This window comes from Salminus brasiliensis, chromosome 3 (genome assembly GCF_030463535.1).
Source record: "Salminus brasiliensis chromosome 3, fSalBra1.hap2, whole genome shotgun sequence".
Lineage (NCBI taxonomy): Eukaryota > Metazoa > Chordata > Actinopteri > Characiformes > Bryconidae > Salminus > Salminus brasiliensis.
Genome location: NC_132880.1, coordinates 11423304 through 11437770, shown reverse-complemented (window position 1 = coordinate 11437770; position 14467 = coordinate 11423304). Strand labels below are relative to the sequence as shown.

The 14467-nt window shown below is 40.0% G+C and overlaps 1 protein-coding gene across 2 annotated transcripts in view; it reads left to right on the top strand.

Annotated features, from left to right (window-relative positions):
- Positions 1–14467, top strand: part of arid1ab (AT-rich interactive domain 1Ab) — a 53400-nt gene that overhangs the window by 31564 nt on the left and 7369 nt on the right. For both annotated transcript variants that reach the window (XM_072675438.1, XM_072675437.1), the window contains 8 exons: positions 5842–6079; positions 7368–7457; positions 8779–8946; positions 9548–9860; positions 10490–10629; positions 11792–11889; positions 12243–12452; positions 12722–12926. In XM_072675438.1, the coding sequence (XP_072531539.1) occupies positions 5842–6079; positions 7368–7457; positions 8779–8946; positions 9548–9860; positions 10490–10629; positions 11792–11889; positions 12243–12452; positions 12722–12926 (1462 nt within the window). The remainder of the gene's footprint in view (positions 1–5841; positions 6080–7367; positions 7458–8778; positions 8947–9547; positions 9861–10489; positions 10630–11791; positions 11890–12242; positions 12453–12721; positions 12927–14467) is intronic.

Here is a 14467-nt window from a genome sequence, read left to right as displayed (position 1 = left end):
TCTGTGGAATGGGAGTGCCCCCTTATGGTTGAGTTTTGCCCTGCAAAGATCCAGTTAGGGGTGTGGATGTCCTTTGTTCCTCTCAGTGGAATGGATATTTGTACCCTTGTACACTGCTCAGAGCTAACCTGAGTAGTGTGGCCATGCTTGACCATTTGTGAGGACCTTTTAGGCCTAGGTGTACCTAGTTTATAATGAGTAAGAGTGATTGATTTAATTGTAGTGAGAGACTGAAGTTCATTATTTTCCATTTCTTAAATGATGTGCACTCTGCATTGGACAGTATTTCTTCCTAATGTACAACAGGTACTTTTATTTATCTCTGTGTGTGAGTTTAATATCTTCATTTAGCAGAATATAAGCTGCACATAAATAGCAAATTATACCATTACAAAGCAGGCAAAAATGTTTAAGCAGACATGGCTAATTTGAATGCAAAGACATAATGGCCCTCTCAGACTCCAGTGAATGGAAATGTTATTGTACAAGGTATGTTTATTTGCAGTGGTCATATCACTGCCTCTGGCTCAACACAAAGATGTATCTGCGGTCATAAGTAAAGACACTGTATCTTTGAGTAATCTTTTGTTCGAGAGGAATGCTGGTTATGTCTTTGGCTTCTTGTGTATTGTTTTCCCAGCCGGAGAAGGGTGGCAATGAGCATTTGTATTTGAGTGTGGTGTACAGTTGCATGTATTTGGTTTCATACCTTTTCAAGAAAAACAGGCCAACCTAACATATCAGGATAGCTGCAAAATATGAAGTGCTGTTAACAAAAGTTGTGTTTTGGGTTTCGGTTTTTAAAATTGAATTTGGAAGAACATCGTTTTAGTTATAGACAATTCTTTAGCATTGTAGATAACACCAGCATGTAAATGAATAGACATTGAACAAAAAATCTAATTTACATGTTTTATAGTTTACCACAGACATATTTGATCATTACTTACCCCCAAATGTATTTAAAGTTTGTCTCTATGATTTAGAGATTCTATTCTAATGTTGCTCATAAACACTTATGTCAACATTTAGGATAAAATTGGAACTACATGATCAACCACACAGCATCCCTCAGTAGTACTGATCCTCTTTAAAAAATTGTGGAGTGCCATTATGTTGTGCTGAGGTATAAGAGAGGTTCCAAAGTTCCTGCTGCTGTTACTGTATTACAGCCATAGTGCCCTCAATTTTGACGCAGAGCTCCAGTGAAAACATACAGACTGTGGCGTTGTTCGCCATGTGACTGGAGTGTGTGGATAAAACCGTTATGGTTTGTAAAAGCCACATATCTGCAGTAACATCACATTGGTGTTTGAGAGGAGAGCAGAGTTTAGCAGAGTTCTTAGTGTGAGGTGTGGGAGTCCGATATGGACATGGTCTAAGTGTAAAAAGTAAAAACTCGAGAGAGAGAGAGAGAGAGAGAGGCAAAAAGGAACATGACTCACACACAAACCATGTCAAAATAGGTCCCTGATACAGATTAATTAGTAACACCAAATACTTTTAGGCTGAAAGCTAAAATGACTCACATTTGTCTCCTTTTTAATTAATTAATTTATTTCAAACTTTTTTGCTGATCTGAAAAAATATTCGATCCATCACTCAAAAACAGTGATCAGAGTTGTGTGATCCCTTGCAGCACTTGTTGTTGTTTTTTATAAATTGACTGCTTAAGTGCTACAACGATTGCTGTAGTTTTTTGCAGCGAGTGTGCTTGATACACTGTTTGCCAAAGGCCTCCTCAAAGTGCTGGGAGGTACACACTTTAATCTCTCTCTCTGTGTGTGTGTGTGTGTGTGTGTGTGTGTGCGTGTGCGCGCGCATGAGCAAAAGCGAGGGGGTTGGCTTTGGCTGGCTGCTCTTTGTAGTCTGACTGCACAGTGACCTCAGCGAGGCAGGCGGGCGGGAGGGGGGTGTGCGCATCTTCTCCGTACTAATGTGTCAACACACGTGGAGTCTCAGCACAGTTACCATGACAACTTCAGAGACGCATTTTTCCCCCTGTTTCCGCTACCTCGAGCTTTTAGTTAGGGCACGTAAAATCCTGGATCCCTCTGCACGCACAGATCATATTTCACCACAGGATCCTTTGCACTACAGGCAGTGCAGCTGTTGTGGCTTTCCTGTGTGTACTTTTTTCATAGAAATTGGTAACAATATTAAATATATTGCTTTTTTTCCCCCCTCCACACGTTGGTCCAGTTTGTTTCTCTACACAGTTAATTTTTTTTCCCTTTCCCACCTGATTACTGATTGATTTTACCCCTCTTGGGGTTAAATCTGGAAACATGGCTTGCAAAAGTGCAAGACTGCTTAAGTGCTACAACGATTGCTGTAGTTTTTTGCAGCAAGAAATTCTTCTAAAGGAAAAAATTGCAAGTCTTTAAAACACTTAAGAACTGTGTTCAATTATTGATGCTTACTCTAGCACAGTTATAGAAGAGTGTGCTGTGAAGGTAGCATGTATGCTAATGCGTGTCTTTTAAGAGCTGTAGAGGCCCTTGAGGGCTTCCAGCCTCAGTTGGAGTCTCAGTTTTGTCTCTTATGCTTTTTTGTGACTTTACTGAGTATTTTCCCTGTGTGTATTGATTTTGTGTGATGAATTAATGTTTCAGATGTATGGATTTGACTGACTTGACTGCTGGTTGCTTGCTAATTGTTTGTGTGTGGTTGTTTATGGAAGCTGTTCCCTTTCTACACAGTGTTTGCTGATTTTAGCGTACTGTGGACTATGCTAGTTTTTTCATGGTGGAAAAAAAACAAACACCTTAGGATCTAGTCATGACACCTGCTTGATGTTTCCTAGAATTTAAGACTGTGTTCCCACCTTTAATGACACTAACTCTGGTGTGTGAATCTAGGGTGGACCGGGTCTGTGGGTTTTGAAGTCCTGTGGGTGTTTGCTCTGGCGTGATTAGCAGCGTCGCTATAATTTTGTTGATGTAGCTGTGTGTGCTTGGACAATGGAATCGCTGTCTCTGATGAGTGGTCAGTATTAGTGAATGCGCTGCACAGGACAGGAGCTCGAGTTTGCCGGCCTCAGCTTGTACAGTCAGCAGATTGGCGCTTGCTGCTGCTGCTGTTGTGCAGAATTCAGAACTGGAAATCAATGGCTGTAACACAGCAACAGGAAATGGTGTGTATGTGTGAAAGAAATGGACTGGGGTGGTGCATCATCTATACTGTGAATTATTTTCATTTGTACCAGGATCAATGAAAAAAACAGCTGAATTGTTAGAGCTTGGTGGTGTGGGTTTTGTTATTGCACTATGCTCACTGAATTCAGGGTCTGACCTTTGAACTGCAGTTTATAATTTACATGCTAATTGAAAGGTAACACTTGCAATGCTCTGTTGCAAAGTTAGATATTGGGCAAATTTGGACTCATTGCAAACAATATTGCAATATTGCGTTGAATCAGTACAAGAGCACTAGAGGTAGGTTCCAGAACTGTATGAGCACTCACTCGAACAGTGTGGCAATCAAATCAAGGCTTATTCCATTGCCCAAGTAGTTTCTCATCAGAGCTAATTCTTGCAAAATTAAATTCTAGCTGTACCTGTGCAGTTAGGGCCCTGCTTCCTGACCTTGGTGACCTCTGACCTTCAGGTGGTTTGGGGTCAGATGGCAACTGGTGTCACAAAGTCTATGAAATCTATGTAAACTAAACTGTTACCGAAATTACGTATAACTTGTTGTATAATTATTGTTATACATTTTTAGCACTATTAATAGTGGTATTAATTGAGGAAGAAGAGACAAAAATATCTATGTAGTCAGGGGTGTAGCACCAAAGATTTGACCCAGGTCACAGTAGTTTACGCATGCACCCTTTCTTATAGTTGCTTTAATCACATTCCTGGTCTTCTTTTTAGTTTTTGTTTCAGTTTACAAGTTTTAGTTACACATGGCTACAAATATAGCTAACCGCTACTTGGCTAACTGGCTTATGTTACTGCGTATTTACTGTTTGCCTCACTTCAGGTTCGTGTTTTTGTGCTCCAGAGAATCCTTTTCTATTGGTAGTCCTTTTCTATTGGTAGTTTAACATAAACCAGTGTTTTTTTTTTTTTTTTTTTTTTTTTTTTTTTTTTTAACCTACAATAGTCAAAAAAGGTCATTTAACCAAAAAGGGTGGGGGGGGGGTTGTTTTCCTTAACCTTTAACTAAGGCTTAGAAATGTGACCGGAAAAGCTTCCTATCGTCCTATCTAACCATGTAAGTGCTTGTGACCATTCTTTCTCTGGTAGTTTTATGTCCTTCCTGCCAAACCACACAACTTTGGTCTTTGTGGAGTTTAATAAATGAATTAATAAATGGAGGTTATTGAAAGCCTGTTGACTTGGTATTAAGTCCTCGGGGGGACAATTATCTAATTCAACAATCTGTACCTTACAAGAGAGGTAATTTGAGAACCAGGCCAAAAAGTGTTTCAAAGCCCCAGGACTGCCACGTTTACTGTTAAGTAAAATTGATCAACAGAATCAAAAGCTTTAGCTCAATCAATGAATAAGTTCACATACAGGGCGAAGTCTCTTAAGGTGCCTGGGATAGGGTCAGTGTATAATTCTCTTACTCACGCACACACAGGTGTGTCCTCTGAGTCGCTTTAGTTAAATTAATTATCTTGCCCAAGCTATGGAGTTATGTTCCCATGGGTGATTGAATAATATTCTTGGGTCAGCCAGTCATATTACACCGCTCAAATACACCCAAGTACATATGGGAGGAGGTGAGCACTTGGGCTTTGCCTCTGCATGTTTGGCCTAGGAGCACTGTCGTTCCTAACAGAGAGCCTGCAGTGAGCGTGTCCGAGGAAACGGTGTGTGTTTGTTTGAGTGTGTGTGGCAGTCAGTGTGAGCCTGATTCAGCGTCCTCCTCCTGTCTCTCCCTCTGGGGTTCCTCCGTCAGGTCACGGCCCAAAAATAGCAGCGGGCGCCGTTTCAAGTGCAAAACCGCCAACTTCGGGGCCCGCCGCCAGCCTGCGATTTCTATGGGAATACTTGGCCACCATCCAGTGTGTGTGTGTGTGTGTGTGTGTGTGTGTGTGTGTGTGTGTGTGTGTGTGTGTGTGCGCGCGCGCGCGTGTGTGTGTGTTCCTACTCCCCACCACGTTTTACTTTTTTTTTTTTTTTTTTTTTTTTTTTTTTTTCTTTCCTTCCCCTACTCTCTGATCTGACTGACAGATGAGCTCACAAATTTGTACTGAACACATGGGTGACACGTGAGGACAGTTCAGTGTGTAAACATGAGTGTGCGTGCTTGTGCACATGCGCTCTCACACACTTTTCTACAGGGAGGGGTTATGGGCTTCAGACAGATTTATTTCAGAAAGGCTTCACCAAGTAGACCTTCTGTTCATTTAGCTCAGGGTTGTTTTTTCATCATTCCCTGTTAAGTGTAATGAATGAATTTAGCCATAACTGAATGAAAACAGTACTGTGAAAACTCCTTTCTTGGACTGCTTATGTCATTCGGTAATCATGAATAGAGTATATCGATCTTTGCAATAATAGTATTGCAGAAGGCTACAATATGTTCTGTCATGCCCAATCATCATTCCAGATAAGTTTACTTTGGTGTGATTGGTGAATCATGATATTTGTGTAAGCGCATGAAAAGAAATTGTAGTAATAATGCAGATGTCTTTTAACCATGTAGTACTTTTGATTCACCATGTTTTTTGTTAATTGCAAGGCAAGTCACTGCTCCCTGCTTCTGCATTTTTGTCAACAATCTTTTTACCATTGCCTTCAGCTTAATGCCAGTGGATTATAGCCATCCTATAGCAAGCCTTTTTAATAACCATGTGATTCCTTTTTTCCCCCCTGTCGCTTTCAGGATCTTGGCTCTATTGATGACCTCCCTACAGGTACAGAGGGTGCCCTGAGTCCTGGCGTGAGCACATCGGGTGTGTCTAGCAGTCAGGGTGAACAGAGTAACCCGGCTCAGTCGCCCTTCTCTCCTCACACCTCACCCCACATGCCGGGCATCCGAGGCCCCTCTCCATCGCCTGTGGGCTCACCCGCAAGCGCCACACCCTCCCGGACTGGCCCGCTTTCGCCTGCAGCTGTGCCAGGTGGGCTGTCCTAACATCATTAGTTTCACTTTGCTAACCACAGATTTATTGTAAATATACAGTACCATGTAAAGTCTTCGGCACCCAAGATTATTGTTTAAAACAGCCCGTCTAGGGCTAGGCCGCACCATAAGTGTCTCCCCCAACCTTCCTGAACCTCTACCCACCAGACCAATAACAGACACAAAGTAATCCCCCCCCCTCCTCAAAAAACCTAACTTAACTTAAATACAATAAACATAACCCAACTCCCTAATGGAAAACATAATCAACCCCCCAAAAAGAAATAGCCCCCCCCTACAGCTTCCAAGTTAAAAGGTTTAAGCTTTAGGCACAGGATTTTACACACCACTGTAAAGAATCCTAAACAAATCACAAAAATCAAGTAACCCGTGATGAGCAGGCCACATTTCTCCATGTCATGGTCTGGCTGGTCAGCTGATGGTAATGGAAAGGAGGAGAATTCCAGGGGTCGCTGGTCGACTTGGTTATAAGCCATCCTTCAACACCAGCTCAACAAGCACATCTGTATTGTTAGCCAATCGAACAAGGGAGCTCGGAAAGGTGAAGGGAAACAAGAGAACACAAATGTAAACAAACAACCTCTTACATACTTGTATACACATGTGAATGAATGAATATAGGAACTTTTTTCAAAAGGCTTGATGAGATAGAAGAATACAGTTAAATACCTGGTTGCTGGCTTTGTCAACTTACTCCACTCTATGGATTTGTTCAGCAGACCACCTGATTTGTAATAAGGAAAACTAGGTATTGGAGGGTAACTGTACATACTTGCTTTTCTTTAAGGAATGTTTTTGGAAGTAAACACACAGGTGCATATAATCAGATTGTGTTGTTTATTTGGACATAGGGCTAGGTGGTGTATCCAAAAATGTGTATTACAGTATGTGTGTGTTTTATTTATTTATTCATTTTGGTTCCACTGTATATACCAGTATTAATTCATTAATTTTATTTTAACAATGACTGTGCAATATTAATATTCATTTAGGATCTATTTTTAAAAGTATTTAGAATTTTAAAACGGTTTCACATGGGTATAAACCTCCATAATTGCAGGTTCGCTGAGTAGTGAGTAGATTTATTTTTAAATCAAGTGGACACGAAAACTGCCCAGGGGTCTTGGGGAGTAAGCGTGTGTGTGCTAGCCTTCGGTCCCTAGCAACGTATTGGTACTTAGTGCTGTTTGTGATGGGCCTAAATTAGGCAACACTAATTTTGACACAGCGGTTTGTTGAGAAAATAAATTGCCTGCCTTCCTTAGGAAACCAGATGCCCCCCAGACCATCCAGTGTTCAATCAGATGGAATCCTACATTCTTCCATTAACCAGTCAGCCATGGGGCAGGACAGAGGTGAGGCATCTTAGATTTTTTTTTTCCCCCCTCTATATGAATATGCAGTGGTAAATTACATGATGATACATATTTAAGTCTTACTACTTACCATTAAAGTAAGAATAGAAGCCTGATAGACATGGTTACAAGTGCATCTTGTTCATAATTGAAGTCAAAAGTAAATGGTAAATTCATCACAATGTGCCATTACTCAAGCCAGGTTTTGTTTTACTAAAAGTAAGTATTAGTATGGCCCATAGCTCATGAAATTCAGAAATCTGGTATCTCACTTATTAGAATATTTTATTGACTTAGAAAATGAAATGCATAACAGAAATGTCCAACTTCTGTTCACTTATATACTTGGTTGGGGCTCCTTTACCAAAAATGACTGTCAATGCAGCATGGCATGGAGGCAATCAAGTTTGTGGCGCTGCTAAGATGTTAATGTTCAGGTTCAAAAGTGGCATTTAGCCCGTCTGTATTGCGGAGTCGGATGTTGGCGCTGTAGGAAAGTTGTAAATCCTGCTGAAGAAGGAAATTTGCATCACCATAAAGTTTGTCAGCAGATGGAAGCATGAAGTGCTCTAAAATCTCCTGGTTGACTTTGGACTTGATTAACATGGTGAACCAACACCAGCAGAAGATCTGGCACACCAAATCTTCACAGACTGCAAGAACTTCATGCCAGACTTCACTGGATTTTTTGCCTCTCCACTCGACCTCCAGACTCATAGACTTCCAAATGAAATGCAAAGTTACTTTCATCTTAAAAGAGGATTTTGGAACATTGAGCAACAGACAAGTTAGTGTTGTTCTTAACCCAGGTAATGTTGGCTGATATCTCCAGGAAAAAGGGGCTACAACTGCTGCATTCATTATAACCAGCCACTCCTGTACCAGAGACATCTGTGCATGTTGGCTCTTGATGCACAGATGCCAACCTCAGTCCAAGTTCTTGAATCAACCTCTTCTTGAGGCTGCGTTCCTCCCTGTTGGTTCATGCAACTTTTCCTGCCATGTTTTCCCTTCTAGAAAACTGGATTTCCTGAACATTAAGGCAGAGTGATCAAAAGTAAAACAAATATTTGGCATGTCTTTTCAGGTGTAATAAATAATAAAATGACATCTTACATGTTTAATTAAATTATGAACAAAAATACACTCAACTCAGAAATTTAGAACAATATTCTGAATTTGAGATGTCATTGGAATATGAAGTAGATTACTTTATTAATGTAGGCCCTATTATGTAATGTGTCTGCATTTATTTTATTGCATACATATAATTGCATTCATTGCTTCTTAATTAGTTTTACTTTTCTTTCTTACCTTTCAGTCTACATGCGGAATCCTCCGATGCCTCCGTATGGTTCTCCTCAGCCTGCTTCTGCCTTATCCCCTCGTCAGTCATCTGGAGGTCAGATGCACGCTGGGATGGGACCTTATCCTCAGAATAACTCAATGGGCAACTATGGGCCACAGGGAGGGCAGTATGGGCCTCAGGGTAAGGGTGTTTGCATGTGTTTGTGTATGTTGGAGAGATCTTTGTGTTGAATCATGTCAGGCCTCGGGCAAAGGGAAAACCTAGCAGAACAGAGCAGTGTTGTCATCTGCAGCGGTTAGGTAATAGTAAAACATAATGCTCAGTGAGAGTGTAGTAGTGTTTGGAATGGAAAACAACTCAGGCTGGAAGCAGTGCAAATGGTAATGCACTGATGAACATAGTACGCCCTTGCTTTTGTATCTAACTCTTTCATCTTTTTCTGAAGCACTCTGCTTGACCCTCCCCCCGCTTTCTTTAAGAGACCTTTTGTTACATGGGCTCTAAGAACAGCCATGTGACACAAGTCATATGAAACCTTTAAAGCCTTGTTCATCAGATAGCTTGGTCAAATCCTGTTTGCATACAGTCAGTGTAGCATGTTACAGAAGAGGCTACAGGTCTGCTGGGTTTGCTAGTCTGTAGAAGTAGTTACAAGCTGCAGGGACATTTATACATTTATTTATTTGTGTCTTCTCTGTCTTAAACTTTAAATTAACTTGTTTTTGTGTTTCTTTACTGCTCTTTTGGACTTTTGGCGTTGACATTATTTTCTCATTAACAGGTTACACAAGGCAGCCAGGTTATGGCAGTATGCCCAGCACAAACTACCCAGGTGGACCAGGCATGGGTGGTTCCATGAACCCTATGGCAGGGCAAGGAGGAGGGGGGCCGTATGGAGGGATGCCCCCTGGACGTATGGGTCCAGGGCAAATGGGCACAAGGCCTTATGGCCCTGGCATAGGTCCCAGCCCCAACATGGGTGGCATGCCACCACAAGTGGCTTCAGGCATGTGTCCTCCACCTGGCATGAATAGGAAACCCCAGGATCCAGCTGCGGCAGGCATGCACCATGGCCCATCTAACTCTATTCACAGGTTGGGACACTGGACAAAATATCTGAATTTGTTTAATCTATTCACTTTTTTAGGGCTCCATCTATTCAGTGTAAAGATTGTGTTAATGCTGTACATTGTCAGTTAATTTAAGTAATTAAATTATGTATAGGAAACAATTTAATTTGCTTCTGAAAAACAAATCCTAACAAAACAGTGTATTTAGTTCATTTTCTTTTGTTCAGTATGTTAAATATAGGAAATAAAAAGCACTTATGCTTTAAAATGATCCTTGTAATTTAGTGTTGTAGATACTCTGAGGTGTTCCCTTATGTGATATGCTCTTGGTTTTGGCAGTGGACTGGAGAAGGCTGTTAATATCAGGAAGACAAGAGACAGACTAGGACTGCAGAGACAGGAAGAAAACTATTAAAATGGAGTTAGGTCAATTTCTGAAAGACTGACATTCCAAATGATTCCTTGTGCATAACTTGCATATTCAGCAAAAAGAAAGAGCATGAAAGTCAGCAAGTCAGGATTTATGCTGTTTGACTCTCAAATTAGGCAAACAATGACAAAATGTTCTAGTTTTTCAAATCCTTGTTAAATGTAAAGATGGTTCTCAGTCTTTCAGTTAAATAATCCTCCTGATCCTTTTTTGCGTTCTCCAGACCACCCGGTTATCCTAACATGGGCCAGGGAATGATGGGGGCTGGATCTCCATATGCCCCCCCTATGAACAGCATGCAGGGCATGATGAACCAGGCAGGGCCATACCCCATAGGAAGCAACATGGCAAACAACTCGGCAGGTAAGCAGCAGGCCTAATGCTTGTAAATATGTAAATATGGTTACAAATATATAGTGGCATTAATGTGCAATTCTGCGTGCAACACATCAAACATTTAAACCCAGAAAGTCATTGTAATTGTTTTAATTACACAAAACAAGTCAGGTGCCATTTTATGCAGTTTTTTGCAGAACAATTGATCAATTGAAATGCCTTTTCTGACATGAGCCTTTTGTATAGAGCTGAGGCTATTATGTGAATTTTCTTATTATAGCACCAGTTCAGTGTCCATATATGGCTGTATACTAACATAAATGGGATGTATGGGGAAAAAATGGCCATTTGTGACGGACACAGATGGAATTTGGCTTCCACTTTTATCCCATCCGTGCAGTGAACACACACATACACAACAGTGTAACACACCGTGGACAGTGAGCACACGTGCCTGGAGCAGTGGGCAGCCATTGCTGCGGCGCCCGGGGAGCCGAGAGGGCGAAGGGCCTTGCTCAAGGGCTGAGCCCGGGTATCAACCCCCACAACCCTGTCATCAATATCCCGGAGCTCTAACCGCTGAGCCACCACTACCCTTAATACCCCTTAATTAATCTTAATACTTTATAATATGCATTTAGATGAATAACCATGTTATCTAATTGTATCTTTCAAAATAAATTTAAGAACAGTGTTTATGGTGACTTTGCTCTCAGCCACAGCTCTGGATGGAGTTGTCCCAGCATAGCTCAGGATAAGGATAGACTTGGAGTTGTACACAAAAACAAGTTCAATTTAGATACTCACTTTGATGCATAAAGAAAATACATTAAAATTCACCTGTAGGAACAATAAAGTGTAACCGGAACCTAAATTAAAATGACCAATATTTATTTGTTTTTAACCTTTTACAGAATTAGTTCAACATAGTTTTTCTGTTTTCTGAGTCATTGAAAACTGTTTACATATCTTCTATCCATTTGATTTCATCTACTGGTTCTTAATGCAAACATGATTTTCAGGTAGCTATGACATTCGAAATTATGGCGTTCCAGAGAAACAGGCCTAATATCAGCATAGCTCATTTATGAATGTACACAGTTGAGGCCTCAGTTCTAACCAGTGCTGAATGAAAATATTTATTTATTGGAAATGCATATATGTTTAAAAGCTTCCATCTCTGTTCCAGGTATGGCCCCCAGCCCAGAGTTTGGCATGGATAAGCTAAATCAAGCACAGAAGATGAATAACAAAGTTGATGGGACTCCCAAGACTGAGTCCAAAAAGGTAAGGAGCTCTTTCAGTGGACTTTGGCAGTGTTCCTGTGTTGTGATGCAAGTGTCTTAAGCCCCATAAACCAGTCAGTTCTCCCCCATTTAGGTTGGTAGGGGCTAAGGGGGGAAACCGTTTTTTATATATATATATATATATATATATATATATATATATATATATATATATATATATATATATTTTTTTTTATATATATATATATATATATTTTTTTTAACATCCATAATCTAAATAGTGCCATATCTTATTATGATTAATTCATTTATGTATGGAAGGAAGGGTTTAAATATGTTTTGAAAAATTTAGCAATTACCTTATTTGGCATTTTTGATATTTTGTCTCTTTAGAAATCAAACTCTTCTACAACCACTAATGAGAAGATAACCCGACTATATGAACTGGGCCCTGAGCCAGAGAGGAAGATGTGGGTGGACCGCTATCTGGCCTTCGCTGAAGAGAAAGCCATGGGAATGAGCAACTTGCCCGCTGTAGGCCGTAAACCACTCGACCTCTTTCGCCTCTATGTATCTGTTAAAGAGATTGGTGGACTTACACAGGTAAGCGTGCGTTTTTGTCACATTAGTGAAATAGCCGCAAACGTGAGGACATATCTTTAGGAGTGGGCATCGTTTCGGAATTGCTTATATGGATCTTGAGACAGATGTGACTTCACGTATAAAAAACATTTTATTTAAAAGCAATAGTGGCCAAGTCATTATTGTCACAGTTATTTGTCTTATTGCCATTAAGATCACATTTGTCATTTCGCTGCTCTGCATTTTGTGTGGAAACCCAACTTCTCACTCTCGCCCTCCCCTTTTTTCAGGTGAATAAAAACAAGAAGTGGAGGGAGCTGGCTACAAACCTGAATGTTGGAACCTCTAGTAGTGCAGCCAGCTCACTGAAGAAGCAGTACATCCAATGTCTATATGCTTTTGAGTGCAAGATTGAGCGTGGAGAAGATCCGCCACCTGACATTTTCTCTAATGACCCCAAAAAGAACCAAGCCAAGATCCAGCCACCATCTCCAGGTTAGTGTAGATAATCATCTGGTAATTCTAAAAACTATTGACCTATCTACTTTAATTTAAGGTGAATGGCTGTACTGTGAAAACCGTCCTTGTGTCTGTGTGTGTCTGTACAGGTTAATGGCTTAATTTAATGTGGTAAATGTAAACTTGTCACTGGCATTTTAAAGAAAGATTTTGTTTCCCTCCCGAAATGTTATAATATGAAATAATGTGCTTATACGCTGGTGCATATTATTGAACTACAATATTTTTGATTGTCATTTCCTATATTGGTTCTCCTGTGCTGTAAATCTTTAGTACTTTGGCATGCCGTAATATCTTAGTGTTGATATGTGAGTATTTCATGATCGCTGCGTTGCTTTTTAGATTGTGTTTATGGTCAGGTTCCTGTAGCTATCTTTTGTGCTCTGTATTACCAGCTTCAGGGAATTTCACTTTTCTTTTCGGTTTTTGTTTGTTTATCATGACTGAAACTTTATAGAAATGTATGGCTTATTTCATTTTCATTTTCATTTCATCTTTTGCAAGTTTATGGATAAACTCTGGTTAATACGAAAACTGAGCATGAGTGCTAGCCTACTGTCACTGGCAACACATGAATGTTAAGTGTGCTGTTTGTGAAGCGCCTAAGCTATGCTGCACTACATTTTGTTCTGCCCTATTTTTGTTGCATAACAGTATTGTGGTATGTAAAAAAAAAAAAACTTGGATGAATTTTAAACGTTATACCGAATGAACTGGCATTATGCCATATTCATAATTCATGTAGTTATGGTTTGTTTGAGTTGTCCTTTATCGAGATGAGTCTATATGAAACTTCCCATCAGAATACTGGTGAGAAGTTGACAGTTCAATATTTTTGTATTATTAAAATATACCAAAAAGGGTTTAAAAACACCTCATTCTAATTACAGTCTCCAGCACATTTGAGGTGTTTTATTTAATGCCTTATTGTGTTACAATTTTAAATAAAAGCAGGATAACTTTTTTTCCTCCAATATCCTTGCTTTCATCAGAAACAGTGAATGAACAGAAGTCCTAGTTCATTTGTCCTTATTGTGTTAATAGATGCTCCATTTGATTTAGCCAGACGTAATAATAGCTTTCAAGTTGCCTTATACCTTCCTGTTAAGGATCATGATTGACTGCAGCTAGTAGCTTGTTTCTGCTCACATAAAAAGCGTTTAACCGCACAGTACATTGGGAAAGTCCCTTGTATTACTTCTGACCCTGTCTTGATTTCAGAACCCGCCATTCTGAAACGTTACTTCATTGACATTGTGATAAATCTTGATTGTTTGCATGTCAAAAATTGTCATTTCACCCACCCCTAAGCTTCATATTGCCATGACATTTGTGTACAAGTTGTTTTATGTGAATATCTGACCATAGCTTTTGTGAATTGGCACTATTAAGTGGAGATATTTACTTTGATCTTTTTTTTTTTATTAATATTATTATCCCTGGGTTTTGTTGGATGAAATATCAGTAAGACCTTTAACTGTCCCATTTTTAGCATGTTTGAGAGATCATGAACCAGC